Here is a 27,846-nt window from a genome sequence, read left to right on the forward strand (position 1 = left end):
ACCGCAGAGCCCACCTCACTGACAAAAGGCAAAGGAGGAAAAACCCAACACCCAACCCCAACCAACCAATTTTCCCTTGCAACCGCTGCAATCGTGTCTGCCTGTCCCGCATCGGACTGGTCAGCCACAAACGAGCCTGCAGCTGACGTGGACTTTTTTACCCCCTCCATAAATCTTCGTCCGCGAAGCCAAGCCAAAGAAAAAAAAAAGGCAAATAGTAATGGATGAAGGTGGTCTGACTGACTGGAATTAATATGGACAATGACCAACCCTTTTAAGCAATTAAGAATGATGAATGTCAGAGCTGCTCAACTATGAGGAAGGAAGCAGGGATTGAATGACATTAGCAAGGGGAGACATGCTGTTTGAAGAGTAAATGTAGAAACTGGCTTTGTCACAGCAATAAGATATATGAGAAAAAGCCATTCTCTCACATTAAGAACATAGAAGTCAAACTCATGGCATTTCTAATTTTCTGATTTGCCTTGGAATAAAAAGGCAAAGATGAAAAGAATATGAGATCTTGGGGGATAATTTAAGTTGTATAAAAATGAGAAAATAAAAATGATTTTTGGAGAAAACAGGATAAAGCGAGATTTAAACAATAAAATGTATGAATGTCATAAAAGAGAAAGAAAAGAACATGATTTTATATTTATAAAGTGCCATTAATACAACAATATGACTTTGATGCATTTCATAATAATATATAAAAATTGGAAGGATCCATTCCAGTTTTATTTTCCTTTATCACCAGCAAAGAAATCCTTAAAGTAGTGTTCTGGAAGAACTTGGAGTAGCAAAGTTGGGCCTTTCAGCTGGATTCAGAAGGATATTTACCAGGACTGGAGAACTAGAGTTATAAGGAAAGGCTGAAATGGCTGGGAATTTTTTCTGTGGAGCATTGAAGGTTAGCCTTATAGAGGTTTGTAAAAAGTGGTTCATGAGGAACACAGATAAGATGGTCATAATTTTTTTCTCAGGGTAGGCAAATCGAAAACTAAATTTAATATGAGAGGGGGCTGTCAAGCTCCTCCATTTGGATGCCCAAAGGGACAGGACTCCATCTGCACTCATGGATAAGATGCTCACCCTGGCAGTGGGGCATATGCCCTGCCTCATGTTCAAGCAGGCATTCCTCAAGCAAATGCTTGAAGACATTAGGCTTCTACTGGCTGGTGCAGATTTCAGCAACTTGCATAGAGTTGTGGCAAGAGCAGATGTTCTCTCCTATTCCAAGGGCGAGCCCATAGACACAGAAAACTGCATTACAAGGCCACCACCCCCAGCACCACCCAAGGCCAGTCCAGCACATGAGCAGCACCACCCCACCTCCCGCCCAAGACCTGAAAGGCCCGAGCCAAAATGGTTCTTCTACCATCAGCAGTGGGTCAAAGAGCACGCAGGTGCCACCAGCTGTGCTCATTTCCAGGAAGCAACATGGCCAGTCGCTGTTAATGGCCGACCGAACAGCCTACTCCACGTCTGGGACAGGGTCTTGGGCTGCAGGTTCCTCGTGGATGTGGGGAAGAGATAAGCATCATTCCCCAACGTCGCTCGAGACACGCACGAGACCTCATGGTCCCAACCTGCGTGCAGCCAACAAAACCACCATTAAAACTTTTGGCAAAAAACACATTCCTCTGCGTTTTGGCGAGGTCACTTTCAATTGGTCATTCACACTGACTTCTATTTCCTGCGTGCACACTCTCCACCGGTGGACTTCCAAGGAAAATGACTAGTCCACGTAGAGACTTTCCAGATAGTACCCCTCAGCACGTCCAATGAGCTGGTCACCCAGCTCGCTTTGGTGGAGACGCCACACAGCCAATACAGCCGGCTCCTCAGAAGCTATCCATCCATCCTGTGCCCCCAGTTCACCCCTGCCTTGGCAAAGCACAGAGTCCATCATCACACTGCCGTTACACTCTCAAGCCCATTATCTGGCCTTTGACGAACTCCACCAAGGAAGAATTACACCAGCTGGAGACCCTGTGGGGACTACAGATATCTCAATGACTATGGTGCCCATCTGCTACCCAATTTCCCCATATCCAGGATTTTGCAGCAAACCTCCATGGTGCACAGCTTTTCTCTAAGGTCAACCTGATCCGAGGATCCTTGTTCACCTGTCACGATGTCTAGAAGACCGTCATTGTACCCCTTTTGGCCTTTTTCAGTTTCTCTGCTTACCCTTTGGCTTTAAGAATGCAGCCCATACATTCCAGCGCCTCATGGATGCAGTCAGCAGAGATTTGCCTTTTCTTTCAATCTACCTCGATGATATCCTGATAGCAAGCAAGACTCCTGAAGAGCACATTTCAGATCTTCGCCAGCTTTTTAACTGACTTTCTGAGTTCGGCCTCACCATTAACCCAGTGAAGTGCCAGTTTGGCTTTGAGAAGATCAACTTTTTGGGCCACAAAATTACCAAAGATGGCGCCACTCCTCTGTCCAACAAGGTGGAGGCTTTACAGCAAGTCACCAAACCATTGACTCTGAAGGAACTGCAAGAATTCTTGGGCATGGTGAATTTTTACAACAGGTTCATGCCCGCAGCCGCCAACATCATGCACCCACTCTTCACTTTAATGTTGGGCTCCACAAAGGAACTCCCATGGACAGACGAGGTGCAGGCCTCCTTTGTAAAGACCAGGGAGGCCCTGGCTAACACAATAATGCTAGTCCACCCATGCATGGACGCACTGATGGCCCTCACAGTCAATGCGACCAATACAGCGGTAGGCGGTGTCCTGGAACAGTTCATGGGCAACACATGGAGGCCTCTCACTTTCTTCAGCTGCCACATGCGACTGCCTGAACTGAAGATCAGCATGTTCAACAGAGCAGCTGGTGCTCTGCCTGGCTGTCTGCCATTTCCACTACTTCTCAGAGGGGCAGCCATTTATGGTCCTCACAGACCACATGCCGCTGACATTCACTTTCTCTAAGTTCTCCGACCCATGGTCCAACCACCAGCAGCAGCTCTTATCCTACATCTCCAAATTCACCACCTCCACCCGTCACCTCTCGAGCAAACAGAACATTGTTGCTGATGCACTACCCAGGCCAACGGTCATGCCTTGTCACAAGGCATCGACTATCACGACCTGATTTGAGCCCAGCAGGATATTCCTGAGTCACAGAACTTCAGGATGGAAGTCATGGGTCTGCAGCTCCAGGACCTCCCAGTGGACACCAATGGCGCAACTATCCTCTGCGATGTCTCTACGGGCCACCGCTGACTACTAGTCCCCACCCAATGGCAGAGAAGAGTTTTCGACACAATACGTGGCTTGTCCCACCCTTCCATCTGCACTGTTGTTCGGATGGTATCCACCTCGACATAGTTGGCCCCTTGCCAGTCTCCCGAGGGTCGTGCTACTTGCTTACAATGATGGACAGGTTCACTTGATGGACAGAGGCCATCCCGATCCCGGACACCACCATCGACTCGTGAGCCAGGGTTTTCCTCTCCGCCTGGGTCTCCCATTTTCGTGTCCCAGCACACATAATGACTGACCGGGAAACCCAATTCTCCTCTGCCCTGTGGAACGAGCTCTCCAATCTTCTGGGAACCCAGCTACACCGCACCACAGCCTACCACCCTCCATCCAATGGGCTAGACGAACTTTCCATCGCCACCTGAGATCAGCACTGATGGGACGGCTCGAGAGGCCAAGCTGGGTAGACGAACTACCCTGGATCCTCTTTGGGATACACACAGCACCTAAGGACAACCTTAAAGCCTCCTCAGCTAAGCTAGTTTATGGTGAGACCCTTGCAGTCCTGAGCCAGTTCCATTCTTCACTACCAGGTCAAGCCGCCAACACCACCATTGTATTGGAAAGACTGAGAGAAAAATTAGGCTCGCTCACACCACTGCCACAATTATTACACTGTCAGCCACCTTTCAACTGCCCTGCAGACTTGACCTTCTGTACCTATGTGTTCATTCGAAGGGATTGACACAGGACACTTCTCCAGAGTCCCTATGAGGGTCCCTGCAAGGTTCTCCAAAGGAATGCATTCACCTTTACACTTGACATCGGGGGCAAGGAAGAACTGTTCACACTGGACCACCTGAAACTGGCCCATCTGGACTTGTCAGAACCAGTAAAGGTCCCCCCACCGGAACATAGGGGCTGGCCGCTGAGGCTGCAAGTCTCACCCTCAATGCATTGTGAGAGCATTGGTGCCGGTTCTTGGGTGGGGGTTGTGTGGTGATGCACATAGTTGTAGCGGTGAAACGGCCCCACTTTCATGCGCAGTCAGCAGGGCAGCTGCAGCAAAGATGGCTTCGTGGGTCCTTCTCTTCTAGTCTGGACTGGAAGAGCGCACATGCGCATACGTCAGAGTGACGCAAGTTCCAGAATGAGAGGGGTGGGCTGAAGACAGCCTTAAAGGCTGCAGAGCGAACTTCAAATTAAATCAGTGTGCTAAATGAGCTCACAGCTTGTTGCCTCAAGTCTTTTTGCTGCGCTCGCGCACAACACGCTACAGACAGGTGTAGAGTGGGAAAGATTTAGAGGGAAATGAGCTGAATGGAGGTAAAGGTTTTATTGGCATGGACAAGTTGGGCTGCAGGGCCTGTTTCTATTCTGTACTCTGACTCAAGGTGGTGAGAGTCAAGTATTTTAAGTCTTCACCGGGGAACCTATTATGTTCGAGTCTTAATACACAGTGAATTGCCAGAGTTGAAATTGATATTTAAGAAAGAAAACTCAAACTTTTTTCTTGTGTTGCTAATAAAAATGAAATAATTATTTTGGTTTCACTAACTCTTTCTCTCCTCACATTTCATTTAGTACATTGTTCTGCACTGTCCAAGTGTGTCAGCATTTGAAAGCCATCCGTTTACTCTCACAATGGTAAGTTCAATCATTCCTGTATTACTTTTAAAGTGAGACTTCTGAAGAAAATTCCTTGCTTTGAAATGTTAAAAATGTGCATTGTTCAGATCATCCAAACCAAATATTTTGAATTTAGAGTACCTGGCTGGTGAAAGGTTGACAGCAGTTTGAATAGTGTTCTGATTTATATTAATATTTTCTTCCTTAAGCTGACACCAGTTTCAACATTGCTGTGTGATTGAACTGGAAAATAGTGCTGCTAATATGAAATGTTTTTGGAGCACCTGAATTTAATTAAATGGCTTTTTCTTCTAATAAAACATCTGACATAGTAGCCGTCCCTGGGTTATGAATGCCAATTTATGGACACCAGTCATATCCCTTTTGTAAGTGGGAGGACAAAATAAAGCACTCAGGAGATGCGATTATACAGCTAAATTTCTTGTTGAAATTACGCTATGTTTACTGCTGTGCATAACAATAGTGCATTAATACATCTGTGAACCTGCACCACTCATGAGTGTGATACGGCCATTACAGTATTCATGCTCCTAGCAACAAAATAGTCACAGGTATCTTGAGTATATAACATTCCTCCTTCTCAAAAAAAGTTAGTGCTTCTTTATCTCTTTATTTAAAATGTGAATTCAACATTTTAACTATAAAAATAAAATGTCCTAATTTCACATATTTTCAGCAAAATCGCACTGGTGGCAGGATGTTGCTTCTCCACTTTGTCGATTTTGTTAAGATTGTTGAACTTTGCAATACTGGTGTTGCTTGCTCCATTTCACCTGCTGCCTGCTGTGTTGACATTGTGATGCTAGTGGTTGAAGTTTCGCCATGTAATGCCATGCCAGTTGTTGATGTTGCAGAAGTTGCTGGTGTTGCAGCTCTCTACTTTGCCAAATCTGGTGTTAAACGGATGTGGACCTTGTTCTGATTCAGCTGTCTGCCAGATTTTGTCTCGATGATGTAAGACCTTGGCGTCTCAACTTTACTGACAACCTTCGGTGGGCATCAGGTTTTCTTGAATATGCACATGCTGTCCTCTCGAGCTCTGGTAAGGCTTGTGAATGTCTGTTGTAGTACTGACACCTTTCCTCTAGTTTCCTCCTGATCATCTGGAGGATGGATTTTGCTTGGCAGGATGTTTCCTATTTCCTACCATTTAAAATCTCTGCTGGGGATTTCATGTTGGCCCTCAAGGGTGTTGCCCGTCGGGACAGAAGTGCAAGGTAAGGGTCCTCCTTCGTCTCTCGACTCTTGGTGAGTGTGTGTTTGCTGACTGCACATGTCTCTCGATGAACCCATGGCCTTTGGGGGTGACGTTGTGATAGTGAACCCACATTCTGCAGCCAGCTCTCTGAATTCAGGTGATGTGAATTGGGTTCCATTATCACATATCACTTGCTCAGGTTCTGCAAAGATTGCTCGTACCAGTGAAGTGATGGTTGATACTCTCGGGTTCTTCACTCTCCTGATGAATGGGAACTTAGAGTAGTAACAGGCCACAATAAGATACCACTCTTGGTTCTTAGAAAACAAGTCTCCTCCCTCTGTGTCTGGCGAGTATTTCAGCAGGAATTATTTCCTTCTGTTATGTGTTCCTGTAATTCTGGCATATTTGACAAGCAGCCACTATCTTTTCTATGTCTTTGTAGATGCTTGTCCAGTACACTGCTGAGTTTGCTCTAAGTTTGCGTTTCTCCATTCCCAAGTGGCCTTGACGTATTTTTTGGAGAATTTCTTTTTGCATTGGCTCGGATATGATCAGCCATGACCCTGCCAGCCCAACACTGTTCTCCAGCGATATGTCATCTCTGACAGGCCAATACTGACGTATTGCAGGCTGCCCCTGTTTTATCCTCTCTGGCCATCCCTGTACCACCAGTTAGGATAGCAGCTGCAGCACATCATCCTTAGTGGTTTCTTCCTTGATCTGGCTTAGTTTCCTGCTGGTCACACTGACAAGGTGATATATCTTTCATCCTCATTTGAGGAAAGGCATGACAAGGCATTGGCAAGCATCATTTCCTTTCCTGGTTTGTACTGCAAGGTGAAGTCGTAGCATTGGAGTTGGAGGAATAGCCTCTACAGTCTAGCTAGTGCCTTGCTTCCAACGGGCAATGATCACTCTCCACACCAAGCTGTCTCCCATAGATTAATTTGTGGAATTTTGCACATCCATACACGACTGCCAACAGGTCCCTCTCACTATTGGCATATCTGGTCTCTGCTGTTGTCAGGGCTTTTGAGGTGAAAGCTATTCGTTTTCCTTCTTGTACTAATGCTGCACCAAGGCTTCTGGTAGAAGAGTCTACTTGTAGTGTGATGGGCTTTTTTTTTCCTGCCATAATAGCTCAGTCCTCTGCACACGATGACTTTGAGCTGGTCAAAACTTCTCTGGTGTGATGGTGACCACTGAAACTCCACATCATCTTTTAGCAGCTCTCTGGGGTTGGCTGTGTAGTCTGACATTTGGAATGAAGGAGTTCATGTACTGGAGCAAACCAAGGATACTGCTTAGCTCTTTTTGTCCTTTGGGTATTCCATCTTGGCAATGTCTGTGACCTTCTCTGGGCTTGGCTTGACCCTGTCAGGTGTGTACACCATTCTGAAGAATTGGCACTCCTTGATAATGCATTTGTCTGCATTGAGTTTGATGCCAGCTCCTCTGGTTTTCTCTATGGCTTTGTGTAGGTGAAAATCATGAGTTTTCTCATCTCTGCCATAGACCTGGATGTCATCTGCAATGTCAATAGTGCCCTTGCATCTCCTGTAGGTGATAATCTTTTGTTGAAACATGTCCTGGCTAACCTTGAGGCCAAAACATAGTTGCAGGAACTTGTAATGACCAAATGGAGAATTGAACGTTGTGTGCAATATTGATTTGTCGTCCAGCTTCACGTTCCAGTATCCATTCTTAGCATCTAATTTGCTGAGGAATTTGGACCCTGCTAGTTCTGGAGTGATATCTTCCAGTGTTGGTGTTGGGTAGTGACCTCTCTTGATGGCTTTATTTAAGACTTTCAGGTCCAGGCATATCCTCAGGTGGCCATTCAGTTTTTCCTTTACCACTATGGAATTTACCCAGTCATTCGGCTTCATTACTTTTGCTATCAATTGCTTGTCTTCCATTTCCTTCAGTTCTTGTTCTAGTTATTTTTAAGCTCTATCGGTACTTTCCTTGGAGCATGGTCTACTGGTTTACAGTCTGGGGCTACAGAGTTTCTAAAGCACCCGACTGTATCATCAAAGCATTCAAAATACATGTTCATGAGCTCAACATTGTTTGTGATCGAGGGTGGTGCTCAAGTGGGGTGTCCCTGTTGATTCTCTTTGACAATTTCTTCTCATGGATCTCATGGTTTACAGCGATTATAACTGTAATTCCTGACAGCTTTTCAGACCTAGAATTGCTGGTCCATTAGCATTTGCCACAAAGAATGTACACGTGATGTTCTTTCCTTTATGACAGCCTCTGATTTTGTTTTTTCCTGGCTGTTTGATCATGAGTCCACCTTAGGCTGTGAGTGTGACATTTGCAGCCTCTAGTACGCCTTCCTTCGGGTATCCGTTTCTTATGTTTTCAGGGAACATCTGAATGGAAGGACGTTGTTTACCTTCAGGTTGAAAGTTGTAGGACTGTTTCTGATTAATTCTCTTCACTTGAGTCACAGTTGTGTAATTCATTTCTCCTTCGGTTTTCCCTCTTTTACATCTTGTGAAGGTGTATTGTTTCTATGTCTAGCTCTATGCATCGGAGTCACCATTATCACTTCCATCTACATAATGTATTTTCTGCTTGTATCCTCTCTTCACTGGCATTCTTTTTAATTCATACCAGATCTGCACATTTTTTCTCAGAGATTGGCTTTCCCACAGGTCCTGCAAATGCAGGGCATTTCTTGTGGTCATCAAAGGGGTGTAGTCTGCCGCAGCTCCTGCAGGTCTTGAGGGGTTTGTGGCTTTCTTGATCTCTGTTTTATAGCATCGATCCTTTCATCTCTTTGTTGTGTGTTGTCCTGTACAGATAGGGACTGGATTTGCCTCCTGGTGGCCTCGAAGGCCCTAGCTGTGTGTATTGCATCTGCCATCTTTAAGCTATCCTTCCCTATAAGAGCTTTTTGTACATTGGGATAGGCGCTTCCCCAGATCAGTTGGTCGATTTCCTAAAATTTGTATTTTGTGGTATTTTGTATCTTCAGCCTAGTGAGGAAATTATCCACTGTCTCATTGGGTTTTTGCTTTAGGCTCTGGAATCCATATCATTTGATTCTGTGGTTAGATCTAGATTCCAGTTGAGGGGAGAATTTCTCAGATATATTCTCCAGATCATTCTCTTCTGTCTCGGCGAGTTCCCAGCTGTTGAATCGGTCTAGTCCTCGTTCCCCCATCCAGAGAAGGATATAACTAACCTTTTTCTCCTGCGTGACCCCTTTGAGGAAGCTTTTGAAATTTCTGCCACAATTTCTTGAAGGTTTCTACGACGTCATCGGCTTTCCAGTCCATTACCGGTTGCAACGTTGCTGCCTCAGCAGTAGCTATTTTTGTCCGTGCTGATGATCATGTGATAGAACCATAGAACATTACAGCATAGAAACAGGCCCTTTTGGCCCTTCTAGTCTATGCTGGACCACTTTCTTTTGCCTAGTCCCACTGACCTGCATCCAGTCTGTAGCCCTCCATACCTCTGCCATCCATCTACCTGCCCAAATTCTTCTTAAATATTAAAATTGAGCCCACATTCATGCCCCCTCAGCTGCCAGCTCATTCCCACCACTCTATGTGAAGAAGTTCCCCCCTAAGCTTTTCTCCTTTCACTCTTAACTCATGTAGTCTAGTTTATATCTCACCAACCCTCATTGTAAAAGCCCATCTACACTTATTCTGTGTATCCCCCTCTTAATTTTAAATACCTCTATCAAATCTCCCCTCATTCTTCTACACTCTGGGAAATAAAGTCCTAACCTGCTTAACCTTTTCACGTAACTCAGTTCTTGGAATCTGGGCATGATTTTTAAAAATTTTTCGAGTGGCTTTCTAGTGTTTATAAGGATGGTATGGTTTTTGACAATAACTACCATTGCCACGATGTTGTGTCCCTTTTGTAAGTGGGAGGATAAAATAAAGCACTCGAGAAACACAATTTACATCTATCTTTCTTGTTGTAATTACGGTGTTTACTGCCATGTGTACCAATACATTAATGCATCTGTGCAGATGGACCACTCATGAATGTGATATGGGCATTACAGTATTCATACTCCTAGGAACAGAATAGACACAGTTATCTTGAGTATACCACAACACCCATACATAGGAGTGAGTTCCAATAATATTATTAAATTCAAAACTCTAACATATGTACATAAGTTCATTCCCAAGAATGGCAGAACCACTCTGTCTCCATTTTCATAGCAGTCTTGTCTGCTTTTGATGCCATAGTTTTTATATATTTTTATATATTTTCCAACCTGTGGATGTCTGTAAAAATGAAGCCTATGGTTTCCTTTAAAGTTCTGATGAAAGATCATTGACCAAGTATGTTGACCTGCTTATTCTCCACAAATGGTGCCTGTCCTGTCCAATATTTCTCCATGTATATTTCAAATGGTTGATTAACGTCAGCCAGTTGTTGGTACTTTGGGCTCTGAGTCAGAATGCTGTAAGTTTAAGTCCCAGTGCAGAACTAGAGCTGAAAGAACAGAGCACTTCTGGGGGAATATATAATTTTGATTGCAATACTAACCATGAATATATGTAAAACATTCCATGAAATTGTATCTTTTAAACAAATCTTGTGAGTTATTGTCAATATGATGCATATTTTTCTTCAGTCAACATTACAAAGCACAGATTATTTGTTCATTCCTTCTGTTTATGGCAGCTTCCTTTTCTCAAATTGATTGTTGCATTCCCCACAGTAATATCTACACTTCAAATACTTTATTGTCTGACCTGGGACTTTAAAAATCCATATTGTTCTTATAAATGTAGTAATGGGAAGTATTATTTCATGTCTTTGATTCAGGATATATTCAAGGAAATTTTCTTAGGTGACGTTGCATGAAATGATGGGTAACTTTAAACGAGAGGCAATACGCAACATATCTTCATTTTAAAGAGGACAATGAAGTTTCTATCGACTGAATGTGATCATCACAATAATTAATTGGTTTTAAAGTTCAATATTTTTTCCTGGTAATTTATAATCTGATATGACAAATTTTTATTCACTCGAGTGAATGCAAGGATTTATAATTCCAATGATGTAAGAACAATGACCATGGATTCTGCTGCATTTACCAGTTATGAGCCCAAGCTGATCAAATATTCAAGATAAGATGAACAGGTTAGAAGGAATGATCATTATCTGGTGGAGAGAGAGAGAAAAAAATGTAAGCAATAAAACTCTACATCCATAACCAGTTTAGGTTCCAATATTTGTTGTCCAGGCGATGTTGAACAAGTCCATGTCATCCTGGGTGTGGCCAATGTCTTAATTAATGGTGCTGCACTGTGAGTGATGGCTTTTGATGGTTATTTAAAGGATAAATCATGATAAATGATTCAGAATCCATCTCAAGTGGATTTGCATGGTTGAACTTCTGAAGTGATACAATTTGATTGAAGTCAGAAGGGAACAGATGATGAGGAAGTCTTGAATAGATGGTTCGCATTGCAGTTCTTATAACACTATTACAATGCCAGTTACCCAGGTTTGAATCTGATGTTGTCTATAAGGAGTTTCTTCTGGGTGCTCCGGTTTCCTCCCACACTTCAAAATGTATAGGTTATTGGGGGGGGAGGGGCACATGCTCAAGAGCATGCAACCGTGCTGTATGTCTAAAAAAAATCTGATTTGCCTACTGCCTTTAACATGATCACACTTGGGATTATTTTCAGCAGGGGAGCTTTGATTGGGAGCATCAGGTGGCAGTCATGCAATGCACTTGCCAACTCTAACTGGAAGTGCTGGATTTCCATGGTTATCAGAAAGAAAAAGAAGATTTAATTGGTATGGGAGAAGGGACTTCATCCTTCTTTGCTTCTACTCTGCAGAATGTATTTAAAGCATTGCCATTCTACAATCCATTTTTTAAATTTAATTTTTCAATTTAGATATACAGTCCCTTCCAGCTCTTGAGCCAGTGCTTCCCAAATCTCCCTCCCCAGTACGTTTTGAAGGGTAGGAGGAAACTGAAATCCCCAGAGGAAACACACACAAAAACGGGGAGAACATACAAACTCCTTATAGACAGTACCATATTCGAACCCAGGTCGCTAATGCTGCAATAGTGTTGGGCTAACTGTGTCGGTGCAAGCATTATTTAAGTAATCTGTTTCATCTGGGTGGAGCTGCAGCCTTATCAAATCAACAAAAGTATTGCAACACTACACTTGTAACATTACAATGGATATTTAAACAAATCATTTAACTATGTGCATCCTATTAGCAATGCCTATTTTTCTCATATCCTTTAGTCTAATCTACAGAAGTTCATCTTTTATAAAGAAAATTGCCTCTATTTGCCATTTTCTTGGTGCTTCTGTGGCTCACTTGCAACCCACAAGCTACAAAGAGGTTTGATCTCTGTATCACAAGTGGGAATCAGAGTAAATTAATAACTATTCATCTTTTGTCAACATACGCTGATGCACAAGGAAGGGCCTGCAAAGGATATTTAGTACTTAACATTTGATGAGTACTTGTTGTCGCAGCAAGAACAACTTCTAAGTACGTACATTACTGGCCTTCATCACTTAAAATATTGGTATCGGTTGGACTTAGTGACAGACAAGTGATCTCTGCCAGAAAGCAAGATGGCATGACAAATAATAAAGGAATGAAAGAGACCACGAGAAAAGAAAACAACATCAGTTTGAATGAAATGCAATAGTGAGAGATGCTTTTGGAGGAAGAGGGCGTGGCTCATTATACAAAATGTAGAAAATAACAGTTGCTATATTTATTCAGGAAATTGTATTCTTTACATCCAAAATAAAATTAAGTAAAATAAAAGCATGCTATTCTCATTTCCAAAATCCTGATTTTACTTTCTCTCTAATATTTGGGGTGTCCTGCTTGTGTCATGACGAAATATTGGAGACAGGTAGGAGACTGTTCCCTTCTGACTTTGATCAAATTGTATCACTTCAGAAGTTCAACCATGTGAATCCACTTGAGATGGATTCTGAATCATTTGTTATGATTTATCCTTTAAATAACCATCAAAAGCCATCAATCACAGTGCAGCACCATTAATTAAGACATTGGCCACACCCGGACAACAAATATTGGAACCTAAACTGGTTTCATTGCTTATCTGCATTTTTTTCTCTCTCTCTCTCTCTCCACCAGATAATGACCATTCCTTCTAACCTGTTCATCTTGAATATTTGATCAGCTTGGGCTCATAACTGTAAATGGATAAACAATGATCCTTGATTCCTTGAGCCCTTGAAATTCACCCCATACTGCCACAAAATGTTGATCTTAATGAGATGAAACATATAACTTCCCCTTTTCCCACCTTCTCAACAATCACTCCTATCTGCAGAGCCCTCCATCTGGTCACCTATAATGTTATCTTTGTAACTCACCCCACTGAAATGTCAGGTAGGACTAGATGTTAATAACCCTTATTGCTCTCCTGAGACTTGGTGCCTAGACTCTGTCACCAAGTGAGTGGTGGGATCTTCTGGGTTATCAACTGGGTTTGCTCCTTCCTCAATGCTTTTTTTTGTTAGGCCCACGGCACCTCTGGATGGTTCAGCAGTGAATCCTGGAATCCTGGGCTTACCCCCTAGATGTCACTCACTGACTTGGGGGCCCAGTTAGAATCCTTTCTCCTCATCCAAAGCTTCTGACTACCCTTTTCAGCAGCTCTGGAGAGATCTTTGACTGTTTGTCAGTGCATCTTTCCTCACACTCCCAACTCCCAAACCTTCTGCATCTTATTTCTACTGGTCAGACACTTGCCTTCCAGCCATGTTGCTGCATATCAGCTACAAGCTCAGCTGACCTCCACTGCATCCTCCAAGGGCACTGTCATGTAGAAGATGGAAACAAATTGTGGTTTAGTTCATTGCATGTGGTAACAACTTGTATTGGATTTTACTAATTTATAAATTACATGCTGAGGTACAGAGCTATATCCAAAATATTTAAATACAGAATGTGACATTTTGCACACATTAATTTTGAATTATTTGTATTTTGTTTGAGAGGAAATCAACTGACCATTTTACTTTGGAAGGGAAGGTTGAGAACCATTGCTCTAGACCCAATTGTTACTGAAATATTTTGTTTGAGGAAAATTGTCATTGGCCCATTTTCTTTGGAGTTATGAAACCGTGCACATCAGAAGTCAATTAGGTACGATTAAAACAGTGGTCTTCAAACTTTTTTTTCCACCTACATACTACCTTAAGCAAGCCCTTACTAATCACAGAGCACCTATGGCATAGGGAATACTTCAAATGGTATGTGGGTGGAAAGAAAAAAGTTGAGAACCACTGGTCTGGACAGAAACTATGTAATACTAAATGCCATCTTTCAATAATGCTTATGAGGTACAGATTTGACAAAACACAAATGAGAATAATAGGTGCCAAATAAGATGTTGAATACTACATTAGTTATAAATTCAAACCGAGCGAGCTCTTCAGTTTTTAAAAACAAAGAAGAAACAACTCCATTAGATTGTATGAATGACATTGATTGAAAGGTGAATTGATTGAGAGTGGTGATACAAATATATCCTGAGATGGACCTGAAATGCCACTGGAATTCTTGTCTATTCTTCATATAATAATCTTGAACAGGACTCAGGAATGTCTGAATTTTTATGTTCTGGTGTTTCCATTATACATATGCAACATGACATCATATGACCATTGACCACATCATTTACTTAATTTCATATAAGCACACCATGTTTCTTTCCATCTAAATACTTTCGATAATTCTACACTGCTTTTACAAATCCTGTTGCTGACTGGGTTCCTTATTTGGCTTAACTTCCTCGTGTGTGTACTTGTTTCTGATGTTTTCTTAGTTGGAGCTGAGGAACCAAGAATCTCTTGATTCATTGCTGTTCTGTAACCTTAAGCAGTATTAATGTGAGGAATGGTATGATTATCACATGTGACTTCATTTCTTTGGATATGTCTCTAACCTAATTGATCCATGTGGTCATTTCTGAGATGGTTTCAAAAGATTTAAGATTTGAACAACTTCATCGATTCTAAGTTTTGTACCTGCTTATCGGTCAGATGACTCAAATTTTCTCACTTAGATGAAATTGCTGTACTCTTCCTTGAAACTATTGCTCTATACCAGGCGTGGCCAAACTTACTTGATGTAAGAGCCACAAACGGTAAAGCTCAGATGCTTGAGAGCCGCAGGACGAGAACAAAATTCACACATACATTTCTATTGTTACCTACACATTTTGAAACAAAAAAATTTATATAAATTTTAAGAAATGCATATTAAATGCAATATTTATTCATGCATGCAGTTTTTAAACTGGTAATTTGTATTATTTTCAGTAATCACAAAGACACAAATATGTTAAAAAAAAAGTAAACTAAAAAAATGAGATATTTTAATCAGATTTCCACCTTACAAAATTAGTCTTATAATCATATTTTTTTGACTAAAATACAATGCTACAAATATCAGGCTATTAAAGATGCGAGTCAGGCAGGCGAGGGAGAGAGACCAGCAGCGTGAGTTGGGTGGGCGAGGGGGGGAGACCGGCAGCACGAGTCGGGCGGGTGAAGTGGGGAGACCGGCAACGCGAGTCAGGCGGGCCGGGGGGGGAGACCAGCAGCGCGAATCAGGCGGACGAGGGGGGTGGAGACCGGCAGCGAGCTGTATATTAAAGGTCAAAGAACCACATGTGGCTTGTGAGCTGTGGTTTGGCCACCCCTCCTCTATACTATAACTGAACCCTTTTGGATCCCCTTCTGTTATTATTAGCCCTTTGGCTGTAGGCTGCTGTTATATTTTAGGTGGCTCAAGAAGGTGGCATTCTTGGTTTCCATTATGAAAATTGTAATTTAGCACCTATTGTGTCTAACAACTTTGATTGAATTCTTTTGTCTCTTATGCATACGTGATCTCTTTAAGTGCATAATTCAAAAGTTCCTGATCGAACATTGATAGCTGTCTGAGTACTATGATATAATTGCTCTTTCAGCTTTTTATTCTGTCCTTTGAATTTGTAGCTCTCCATTTGCTTAAGTAGATGGGTCTAGAGCATTCTTCCAACTTCTGAGTTATCTTTACAAAGAACATTTTTTTAAAATTGGTGGCACGATTGAAACTACTGCAAGGGCAGTGCTGCTGCTGGTATGGACCTGAGAGAGTAAGGAGTGGAGACACAGCTGCTATGCAGGGTTCTACCGCCAGGTCTGAATGCTGACAGCTCTATACAGGCTTTAAACAGCCTGATAAAGGAGCCAATGGTGTTTTTTCATTAAATTCTGCCACCAAGGGGTCTATGCCCATGATGTGCTGGGCAGCGAATCACGAGGGTATGCAGACTCTGGGGGAGTGATGCTGGGCACCAGAAACTAGGAAAACACTGTCCCTCCCCATGCTCCTGTTAGCAAGTGCGAAATAAAGGAGCAGACCAGTGAGGGGCTCAGCGGCTTAAGAACTCACACAGGCAGCAGGCTGTTGGTGGCTTGCCGTCAAAGGACTCACACAGGTTTTGGCGAATGGTCTGTTAACTGCAGAGGCTGCGGAACACTAGAGGTAAATCCATAGACACTCTGTTTCTGAAGTTTCTCTCTTGCTTCTCTTTCTCATTTTGATAGGGGAGCAAGGCAATGCTCATGGTGATTCTTTGTTTGCCTTAAGGCAGACAAAAGTTGAATGTTACATTTTTAATTTATTATTATGTAACAATAAAATGATCCTTTGAATGTTGAAGCTTCAAATATTGCTTTAGCTCTCCCCAAGTATAGTAAGGCAATGAACTGTGGTACACTTTTTGGAGTTAATTTTGATAAGTAGGATAACTTTATTCCCTTTCCTGACTGCAGCTTTTAATGCATTGCTTTTTCTGCCCTGTTTCTACCACACAATTATTATTTGCTCCAAAAATATCTCGATTCTCTCTCTCTGTAGGATGTGAATAGTTCTCACATCTTGTTGTATAACCTCAAGTTGCTGATGAAGCCTGGTTTTGCTTATGCTCCTATTTATTTTTCATTTCTGCCAAATGGTGTGACTGTACTCAAACCTCCCATGTAAGTGACATCTTCTTGACCATCATCCATTTGTTCAATGCATTTCAGTGATGAGCCAGGAAGTGAGATGCCATTTACACAAAGCAAAAAAGTGGAACAGTCCATCTTGTACAGGAAGTTTTTATTTTGTTTGATCATAATCTTCTCTCATATAGAGTGCTGAAGCAGTCCAGCATAAAATTATTGATGCAGCCTTACTACCTTCATTGTTTGACAATAAATTCTAGATCATTTTATTTTAATTATGTCATTCTCATCAATTAAATTGGTAGCATATTTTGAATCCAATTTCTCATTTTCAGTGTTTTTGAACTTGAATGTACATTTGCTTTCAAACTATACAGTATTTGCTCACATTAAGAAATTAGTTATAAAATGCTAATGAAGAATTGCTGACTGGTAATGTCTCCTTTTTATCAAATGACTACGATCTAAATTTAAAAAAATATATATCTTCATTAACAGGAATACAGTAAAACCCCTGGTATCTGGCACCTATAGGGATTGGTAGATGCTGGATAAGTGAATATTCTGGTGACTTGAGATTGCATGTTGCGTAATTGGTGAACTGAGTTCTAGGGTTGCCAATTTTAAACCTCCATATTTTTTACCGATTTATTTTCCATGATATTTTTGCCGACTGCTTGAATTCTGTATAACAGGGATTTTATTATATTTTGAAATACAGTATTTCGTCATCCTGCAAGTGATTGGAAGTTTTTCCAGATATTTTATCTTGCAATCATTTTTACAGTGAACAATAATTTACTTAAAGAGCTTGAACATAGGAAGAGCATCAGTTCCTCAATGACATCTTTATAACTAAATTGTTCATTTGTTGCTCTTTGTTTAGTAACAAAGCTGATATGAACTAGATTATTTTTATTGGCGTAAGTCTTGACTTGGAATTGTGCAACTGTTCACCAAACAATTTAGGTAACAAAAATAGCCAAATGTTGAACATAGGAACATAGGAAGTAGGAACAGGAGTAGGCCAAAAATGGCCCATCGAGCCTGCTCCGCCATTCAATACGATCATGGCTGAGGACACAGGCAGTCTGAAATAAAAAGAAAAAATATCAAATCCTTGGTTAGGCAGCATTTGTAGAAAGAAAAACAAAACAATGTTCCTACAGAAATTGAAAAAGTCAAGATGTAATGAGTTTTAAGCAGAATCATGAGAAGTAAAATTGAAGCCAGGAAGTTGCATCTCAAAAGCACTCAGCACAAAGGCTCCATTTTCCTGCACTATCATTCCTTCTGGTACCATTTCCAGAATTCCATTGTTAATAGCACAGCGATCTTTCTTTTGAATATTTATTTTATACAAATTTTTTTTTTAATAGGAAAAGTAGAGTTTGCATGCTGGCAGATGCTTTATGTAATTGAATCAATGCAGCACAGAAGACGATCATTCAGTCCACAGGCTGTGTACTGGCTTTACGCAGAGGAATTTTGCCTTTTCTTTTTCACATAGCTCTGCAATATTTTAGCAAGATGAGTACAAAACATTAGAATTCGTGCAGAAAATTTTACAGTGAGAATATCAATGATGTGGCAGTAAACAATGAAAAGCAGGAGGGACTTAGCAGGTCAGGCAGTGCAGTAACCTTCGAAGCGGTCCATCAATATTTTGGGTCAAACCCTTTATTAAAATTAAAGTGGGAAGAAGTGATATCAAGTATATCTGGGGGGGGGGGGGGGCGTGGGGTGGTATAAAGAGAAGTGGAAGCTGGGGAACCAGATAGAGGTGTGGTTACCTAAAATTGATGTATCCTGTCAGTATGAATCACTACATGGTACAGGAACTTCTCTGCCCAAGATTGCAAGAAACAGAGGGAAGTGAACATGGCTCAAATGATCATGCAAACCCTTCAAACCCCCATCAACTCCTGCTATATTTCCTGCTGCCTTGGAAAAGCAGCCAATATATCAAAAAATTCATTGTACCATGGCCACGTTGTCTTCCTCCTTCTGTTGGGAATAAAATTCAAGTTTCTTTCCTGCCATTATCAGCCTTGTGAATTAAACTTCCATATGTAAAATTGGGCGACTGTTCCTCTGTACCAACTGATATCTTCCTCTGTAATATTTATTTTATTTGCTGCAATATGTCTGAGATTAACAGCTGGACTGCCTGTCTGACAAACAAACTTTCTTACGGCACCTTGGAATATGTGACAATGAACTTGAGTTGAAATTGTTCAGTCTTTCCTGCATTCCATTTGCCATTGATATTCCATTTTTTTTCCTCTTCTCACTTCCTTATTCCATCCTTGCCATTTTCTAAAGATGTGTTTCATTTCTAGATGTTCCTACTTGTAATGTAGCATCATATGTGAGAAGAGTTAACTCCATCTCTATCTCCAAGATGGGGGAGATGCATTGCTGGCAAAGTATTTGCAGCATTTAATGTTTATACTTCAGATTTCTAGAAGCAGTTGTTTTCTTAAGATTTTTGTTTCAGCAAGAAAAAAAATTCAAATAAATCACCTTCACTGATTAGGTTTTTTGATTACCCTATTTTTATACGATGGATGGGAAATGGACTGGAATGGAGATCAGATATAAATGTTTTGCTGTGAGGTGTAATCAGACATTGTGAGGATATCACTTTTCTGTGCAATCGCACAATTTTGTTTAGCCATCAGGTCCATATGAGGATTCATTTAATAGGCGTATCATTTTAAAGGAAGACCGAACTTGCCCTAATCTCTGCAGCATTCTGTTTACTATCCTCTTGAGAGCACATTTTACTATGAAAAATGGGATGTGATGGACCTCTGCCAGGCAACATTGTTTCCAATCAAGGGAACTTCCTTCATCCTGCTCATACAGTTTGTCACTTTTTGATATTTCTGGTAATATGAATCAGGTTGCAGTGTTCTTCATGACATCGCCAACTGAACATAGTCATCTTCACCACATGGACAGGGGCACAATTACTGGAGAGTTCTTGATTTTTGCTGTTTAATTTAAAATTTTAATCAAAAAAAAATAGCAGAAATGTATTCATTTTTTTTTGTTCCCTGCATTCAACTCAGAGGAACTTATTATTTAGTTATTTCCTGTAATAAAATATTTTTTAAAAAATTATGATCAAGAATGAATTCAGCTTCAGAGAAATATCAGTTGGTTATTGATTAACATAGACTAATTGAAAGCATTAAATGAAAATTTTTGCATAGAATAGTTACTTTAAATTAGGCAACTGTTATGAGACAATATATCTATTTTGCACAGGGGTAAAATCCCAAAATGAAACAAGTCTACATCACTCACAAGTTAGTGCTTTATTTCCTTGGCCAGGGAACTGCTAAGTTTAATCTTGTAGAACTTTGGGTAATAAATCAATTAATTTATTTGTCAGCTGTTTGAATCAACATGAATCACAAATTATTATAAAACTAAGCTGTGAAATTACTTTAGCAGAAAATAATTGACATCTCCAATGTGGTTATTCAATGAACAACATATCTGAGGAAATACATATATTTTCAGATTTCCTCGGTGACTGCATCCCTTGGGAAACTCTGGTCTTTGCCCAAGAATTTTTATTTTCTGTGAATTAATTTTCTTTTAAATGTTTGCAGATGGTTTTAACTGTTCAAGTTATCACAAAGTGCTGTGAAGCACACAGTTTTAGAGTTGGGATTATCACAGCTATTTGCATACAATATAAACAATATGAGAATTTAAATGTTGCTAGATCTGTTAACCAGGAGTTAAAAAAATAAATTTTGAATCCATTCTTTCATGTCTATTTTTAAGCTGTTATTTCAAAACTACAATGTAATTTCTTAGTTCTTAACGAAATACTGTAATATAAATTTATTTGTAGGCATGTGTGCAGTGATCTTTCATGTTTGAAATAAGCTTGGATTGAATCAAGCTGATTCATAGCTAGCAATTTGTGAAAGTTGCTGGCAAATGTAAATGAATATTTTCATGTCCTAAATTGTAATTTTGATACAAGGCGAGAGAACAGAATTTAGAATAGTTGCTCTCTTTTCAGCTGCTGTCAACACTCGGCTTTGTCACCAAGAGTGGAACCCAGTGATGGATAGTTTTCTTCATAGGCTGATGTTCTTATCAATTATAGAAATCTAGTTGACACCTAAAATATCTCATTGATAATTTTCCACTATGTTAACTAGTTTATAGGCAATAAAATGAAATCATGCAGGATGTTTCATTATACAAAGATTTCCATGTTTCCTAGAGCCCTGCAGAAAACAGAAGAACATTTGGTATCCACTTCCGTGTTCTGGGAGATTGGACAGGTAAATCCAAAACTTTGAGTAAACTCTCTCATGGTAATGTTTCTTTAGTGTTTTACTAGCCAAATTACATAACTTTAAATCACACTGCTAATCTTATCTTGTAGCTAGTTAAAATGTTGCCTTTTTCTTGTTTTTTTGTATTTTAAAGTTTCTGTTTTCCAAGTATTGATGAACATCAAGAATTCAAACTAGCATCCAAACTGAAGAGAGTTCCATGTAAATACATTTGTTCACAGTAGTTTTCTGCCCTCTGCCTACTTCCTGAGACTTTTGTATGGCTTTGTGCAACCTTCATTGTATCTTAAAGCAAAAAAATTGCAGATGGTGAAAATTCAAATGCTCACTGGGTCAAGCAGCACTCATGTTGGTAGAGAGAGTCAACATTTCAATTCATCATTCTTTCATCAGAATGGAAAAATGAAAAATAAACTACACTTCAAGTTGCAGAAAGCAGGTGGACATAACAGTTAAGTTAGAGTAGGATGGGGAATTAAAGCAGCACAATTCCTCAATGTCTGTCATCTCGTACACGATTACCGTAAATATTTGTGTATAATGCAAAACAATTACCCTCAGAAAAGGGGGGGAGGGGTCGCATTATACACGGGAGTAGAATTTTTTAAATTTCTGCAACTCACAGGGTGGCTCAGGTGGGCGAGCGGTAGTCGGCAGCGCGACTCGCAGGATGAGTGGTGGTTGGCAACGCGGGTGAGCGGTTGTCAGCAGCGCGACTCTGGCGGCAGTGCAGGCAGGTGGCAGGTCGGACAGGTGAGGGTGGTTGTGAGAGACGACATCGCGAATCAGGCGGGCTGGTGGGTGGAGAGACGGCAGCGTGACTCAGGTGGTCACATGAAATACATATTTTGCTGTTGCTCTAATTTTTATCGATGATGTGTTCTCCTGGAACGAAGAGAAAACGCAGTGCTTATGATGCATCATTTAAACTGAAAGTGATCAAGTTTGCAGAAAGCAAAAACAACTGTGCAGCCTCCAGAGAATATGGCGTTGCTGAGAGTAACATCAGGCTTTGGAGGAAGCAGAAATCAGAGATAGCCCAGTTGCCCATGACCAAACGTGCTCGTAGGGGAAAGCAGGCTCTGTATCCAGATCTGGAGAAGACACTGGTTGACTGGGTAGAAAGGCGGAGAAAGGATGGCTGTTTCCATATCCAGCTTCAAGCTAGGAAACTGCAGAAAGATAGCAAATATGGAGTGAGTGGCACATTCAAGGTGTGAAATGGTTGGTGTCAGAGGTTTATGAAGAGGCCCGCCCTGGCCACACGACAGAGAACCAAGATAACACAGAAGCATCTCAGTGACTTAGATGACAAGATAATTAGTTTTCACGATTTTGTGATAAGCCAAGGATGGAGCATGACTTTGATATGAATAATATTGGCTATAAGGATAAAATTCCCTTGTGTTTTGATATGCCTGGTAATAGAACTATTGACAAAGTGGGTAGTAAGACGGTTTCTGTAAGGACGACACGTCATGAAGGGATCCATTTCACCGTAGTTTTGTGCTGTTTAGCTGATGGGTCCAAGTTACTGCCAATGGTGATCTTTAAGCATAAGACCATTGCAAAAGGAAAAAAGTCCCCACCAGGCGTTCTTGTACACTGCCATCCCAAAGGGTAGATGGATGAAAAGGGCATCAAACTGTGGTTGGAGAAGGTTTGGAATAGAAGACCTGGATCTCTTTTAAAGAAACCGTCAATGTTAGTGTGGGGCCAGTTTCAAGACCATCTGGCAGAACCAGTAAAGAAGCAACTCAAGCGATTCAAGACACACCAAGCTGTTATTCCTGATGGCTTGACAAGTGTACTGCAACCCCATGATGTCGTGTTTAATAAGTCATTTAAGGACCATGTTAGAAAAGATTGGATTTCCTGGATGGCCTCAGACCAAGTGGAGAAAACAGTAGGGGGAAATCTCAAGAAACCAGACCTATCCACTGTTGTTTCATGGGTGAAGCAGGCCTGGGATTCACTTCCAAGTAACATGGTCTCTCTGAGTTTTTTAAAGACAGGAATCAGCAACAAAATGGATGGGACTGAAGATGATGTTTTAGGGGCCGATGCAAGTACCACCACTACTTCAGACTCGAAACAAGAATCTGAATATGAAATAACAGACACAACAGGCTGGGACACAGATGAGAAGATCAACAGAGAAGCATCTGATGACGATGAGTTTGATTTTGATGGATCTTAAATAATGTTTTTCTTTTTATTTCTGTATATATTTTGAACAATGAATTTATTAAGTTGGTTATGATAATTTTGTAATTTCATTCAGCACAACACCACTTTTCTCCCACAATGCAGTGCGGTAATGACGACACCATTCGAAACAACCGGACAAAGTGGTAGTTCCATGATGATTTTGGGCCAATAAAAGTGGGGGGGGGGGGGGTCACATTATACACAGGGGTAAAAGTTTTCCCCCTTTTCCCCTCAAAAATGGGAGGGGCAGTTGCATTATACACAGGTCCCATTATACATGAATATTTACGGTACATCTAGGCCCAACACATCTTGATGAATAACAGCTCTTTTTTCCTATCTTTATTAGAAATAGCCATTTTGCCAATCATTCTTCCATGAATTTGACTCTGTTGTCTTCTTTCCATTGATATAATCTGACCTTCTGATGAGCAAAACAAAAAAAATCTAATTTTAACTTTAATCTCATCCTGTCAGAGGTATTATCATTATCTCCCTATCATTTCTGTCACTGAAAATACAATGTATTTCACTATTTCCAGTTTGGATGAAGGGTCTTGGAGCTGAAATGTTAACTGTTTTTCTTTCCATAGATGCTGCCTGACTTCCTGAATACTTTTATCTCAGATTTTCAGCATGGGCACTTTTTTGATTTTTAATTCACTGTGTATAGTGGGTGTTAAATTTCCGCTTATTGTTTCAAATGTTTACTTTCTTTTAAAACATATTTTTTCAAAATGAAATAAAACATAATTTTTGGAAGGACATGGAGAGGGCTGCATGAAATAGGATGAGGGGGGCTGAAATTGTTTATAAACACTAGCAATGAACATCTGTAATGCATGGATTGTGTGAATTCTGCATAATTTTATTCATGATTTCTTCTTTAAAATGTAAACTCCTGCAGTTATATATTTGCACTTTCAATGCTCAATACCTGTGTGATTGTACTTCTTGACATCTGAAATTACCCACTTAAATATTTATTGGTAAGCTTTTTGCATTCATCCATACATTCCAAACAGAATGATGGGACGGTAACCACAGAACTGGAACACATAACATGCAATCTTAACCAGGATAGATAGTTGCTGCGAGTCCATCAACTGTTCATCTGATTTCCATTAGCCTTCTGTGTACTTTTCCAAACTAGCTTCAGTATATGTTGGCAATATGTAAGGTTATCATGCAAGTTTGCAGAAGATTATTCCACCTAAGTGGACCCACAGCAGGTCCATATCCTTGGAAGCTTCATTTTTGAATGTTCTGTGAAAAATCTTTTGCATTGGCATTCAACTGTCTTCAAATCTCACCTATTAACTTAGGAGGGTTTTGAATCTCCAGTTTTTTTAGGCTACCACTATTAATGGATGTACAAGTTGAACTTTCTGATCAGGCAACAAACCCGGTGGAACCTATATTTGAGCTATTTAATATTGCTTTCTGATTAGGGAATAAACAAATTTTTAATTCAAAATGGACTGGACAGAATCTTAATTCACTTTTTTTAAATGAAAAAGAACCCCAGATATTTTATTAATGCTCTTTCAACAAGAGGCCAAGGATTGAAGATGAAAAGTACCTAAAATTACCAAAACTTATAAAGATAAATGGAATGCCATGGTGGACTTTATATACTTGGCAGTATGGAGTAAAAACTGTAATGGCTATGTATTGCATTGCAATAAATTAGATCAGCACTGACCAATAACATAACAGATGTGATGAAATATTTTGGATTTTTTAAAAACCTTTGTTTTTGCAGAAAGATTTAGGGAGCTGCTGCTATGTGAAACAAACAGGGATACAGAGATCCTGCCCATACTGCAACAGAGAAATTACCCAAAGTAAGTCTGAGTAAATGTCACTGCTACTTTCAACACCAAAGATGATCTACTTTCTAATGCTTTTTAATAATATACATGCAATTTCAGTAATAGTACAGTAAAACCCCAAGTAACCAGCACTTGTGGAGATTGGTAGATGCCGGATAAGTGAATTTGCCAGTTGCTTGAGATTGCATGTTGCATGATTGGCAAACTGACTGCTAGGGCACGCTAATTTTAAACCTGTATTTTTTTAAATCTATTCCATTTTTTTTGGCAGTTGTTTGAGGCTGCCAGTTACTTGAACTTCAGATAGTGGGGATTATACTATATTTGATTCCTCTAATTTTGGACCTGATACTATGCAGACAGGATGAAAAGCTGTGATAGAATTGGAGAAAATGAACATGTGAAAGATATAAAATGGAATGAAGAGGTGCTGGACAATGGCAAGTCCATTGGCACAATGTGGCTGGAAAAATACTCATGATGTTTAAACACTTTAAAAAAAATTTAGACATACAGCACTGTAACAGGCAATTTCGGCCCTAGGAATCCGTGCTGCCCAATTTACAGCCCATTAACCTACATCCCAGTACATTTTTGAAGGGTGGGAGGAAACCAGAGCTCCCAGTGAAAACCCACGCAGAACATACAGACTCCTTACAGGTAGCGTGGATTCAAACCTGGGTCCAATCCCAATTTTTGGCGCTGTAAAGTTGTTGCACTAACTGCTTTGCCAACCGTGCCACCCTGAACAGCTGACAGTAACTTGTACTTGCACAAATGAACGTAGCTTCAGCAAGCACATGTAGAATTGATTGCATTTCCTCACAAAAACCAGCCCGCCTTATTTTAATTATGTTCTGAAGCTTGTTAGTTGGATTTTCAATTAAGAAAGAATCTTTACAAATCCAAAGTATTTGCATTTATATAGTTTCATTTCTATCTCTTTATGTATTACATTGCAATGTCAAGGACTGTACAGCCAATGAAATATTTTCAAGTTGAAATTTATTGTCTCAATACTCGTGCAGTGGTTCAACTCTAACATTCACATAACAGTACAGAGTAGAAGAGCAAGAACACATTACAGTGTATAGTGTTACAGTGAAAAGGCAATGAGTTCATATAAAGGGCAGGATGACATCAATATTGTAATGCCTTCAACCACATAACAGAGATGTGGTTGAAGGAGGATCACAGTTAGTAGCTAAACATCCAAGGATACACATCCTATATCAAAGGCAGGAAGGTTGGCAGAAGGGGTGGGGTGGCTCTTTTGGTTAAAAATAAAATCAAATCCCCCTTAACAGGAAGGGGCAGAGGATCAGAAGATGTGGAATCCTTGTGGGTTGCATTGAGAATCTGATGGGAGTTACATAGAGGTTACAAACTCCTGTTGCAATTTGCACCCTACATCCAAATAGCAGCCAGGATGTAAGGTGCAAATTGCAGCAGGGGATGGAGAAGGGATGTAAAAAAGGCAATGTTACAGTGGTCATGGGGATCTTCAATATGCAGGTAGACTGGGAATATCGTTTTGGGCCTGGATCCCAAGAGAAGAAATTTTTAGAATGCCTACAAGATGGCTTTTTAGAGCAGTTTGTGGTTGAGCCCATCACATCAGAAGCGGTGATGGTCGCCGCTGAGACATAAGTGAAGTGACGCACAGGTGTGTTAAGGGTCATCATGTGGGTGATGGATTTTGGATGCAAGAGGAGGAGAGTGAGAGCATCAGGATCACCCGTGTGGCGGTGAGCCAATGAGAAGGTCAGAGGGGTTTGGCTGGTTGGTGTTTGGAGAGTTAAAGAAAGCAATGTTGTGTCTGCAGGAAATAAAGAGAGTTGACTCCATGGTATGCTGAAAGAAACGAGTGTCACATTTGTGGCCCGAAATGTGAAGTTAATAAAACATTAAACACAAGTTTTATCAAGTAAACTTCTCAGTGGCTTTATTTTCTCCGGTTTCCTTTGTTCTCCTGCTTGTGCTCTTATCTCTCTCTCATACCACGTGACTTCCGGTACATCTCATACATATTCATTATCATGACAACGAGTGAGAGTATTCTTTATTTGTTTGTAAGCTGGGGTAAATCAGTGTCGTTAACAGTGCATAAACTAGGCTTGATTCGGGACCTTAATATAAAAGAACCATTGGCAATCAATGATCCCAATATAAAATTGACTCTGTTTGGAGGGATAAGGTAAAATCAGGTGTTTAGGAATTTCTGTGGATTAAAGGTAATTACAGAGATGTGAGAGTTGATTGGAAGGGGATCCTGTCAGGGAAGATGGTCGATCAGCAATGGGAGGAATTTCTGGGAAAAAATTAAAAATATGCAGAATTATTTAGAAGCATTGTAAAGAGAATGTGTGAAAATGG

The 27,846-nt window shown here is 40.6% G+C and overlaps 1 protein-coding gene across 13 annotated transcripts in view; it reads left to right on the plus strand.

Moving 5' to 3' along the window:
• Window positions 1-27,846, plus strand: part of LOC138739231 (NADPH oxidase 4) — a 271,753-nt gene that overhangs the window by 209,019 nt on the left and 34,888 nt on the right. For all 13 annotated transcript variants that reach the window (XM_069890873.1, XM_069890863.1, XM_069890864.1 and 10 more), the window contains 3 exons: window positions 4,809-4,871; window positions 21,349-21,409; window positions 25,401-25,482. In XM_069890873.1, the coding sequence (XP_069746974.1) occupies window positions 4,809-4,871; window positions 21,349-21,409; window positions 25,401-25,482 (206 nt within the window). The remainder of the gene's footprint in view (window positions 1-4,808; window positions 4,872-21,348; window positions 21,410-25,400; window positions 25,483-27,846) is intronic.

The sequence above is a fragment of the Narcine bancroftii genome, chromosome 7 (assembly GCF_036971445.1).
Source record: "Narcine bancroftii isolate sNarBan1 chromosome 7, sNarBan1.hap1, whole genome shotgun sequence".
NCBI lineage: Eukaryota > Metazoa > Chordata > Chondrichthyes > Torpediniformes > Narcinidae > Narcine > Narcine bancroftii.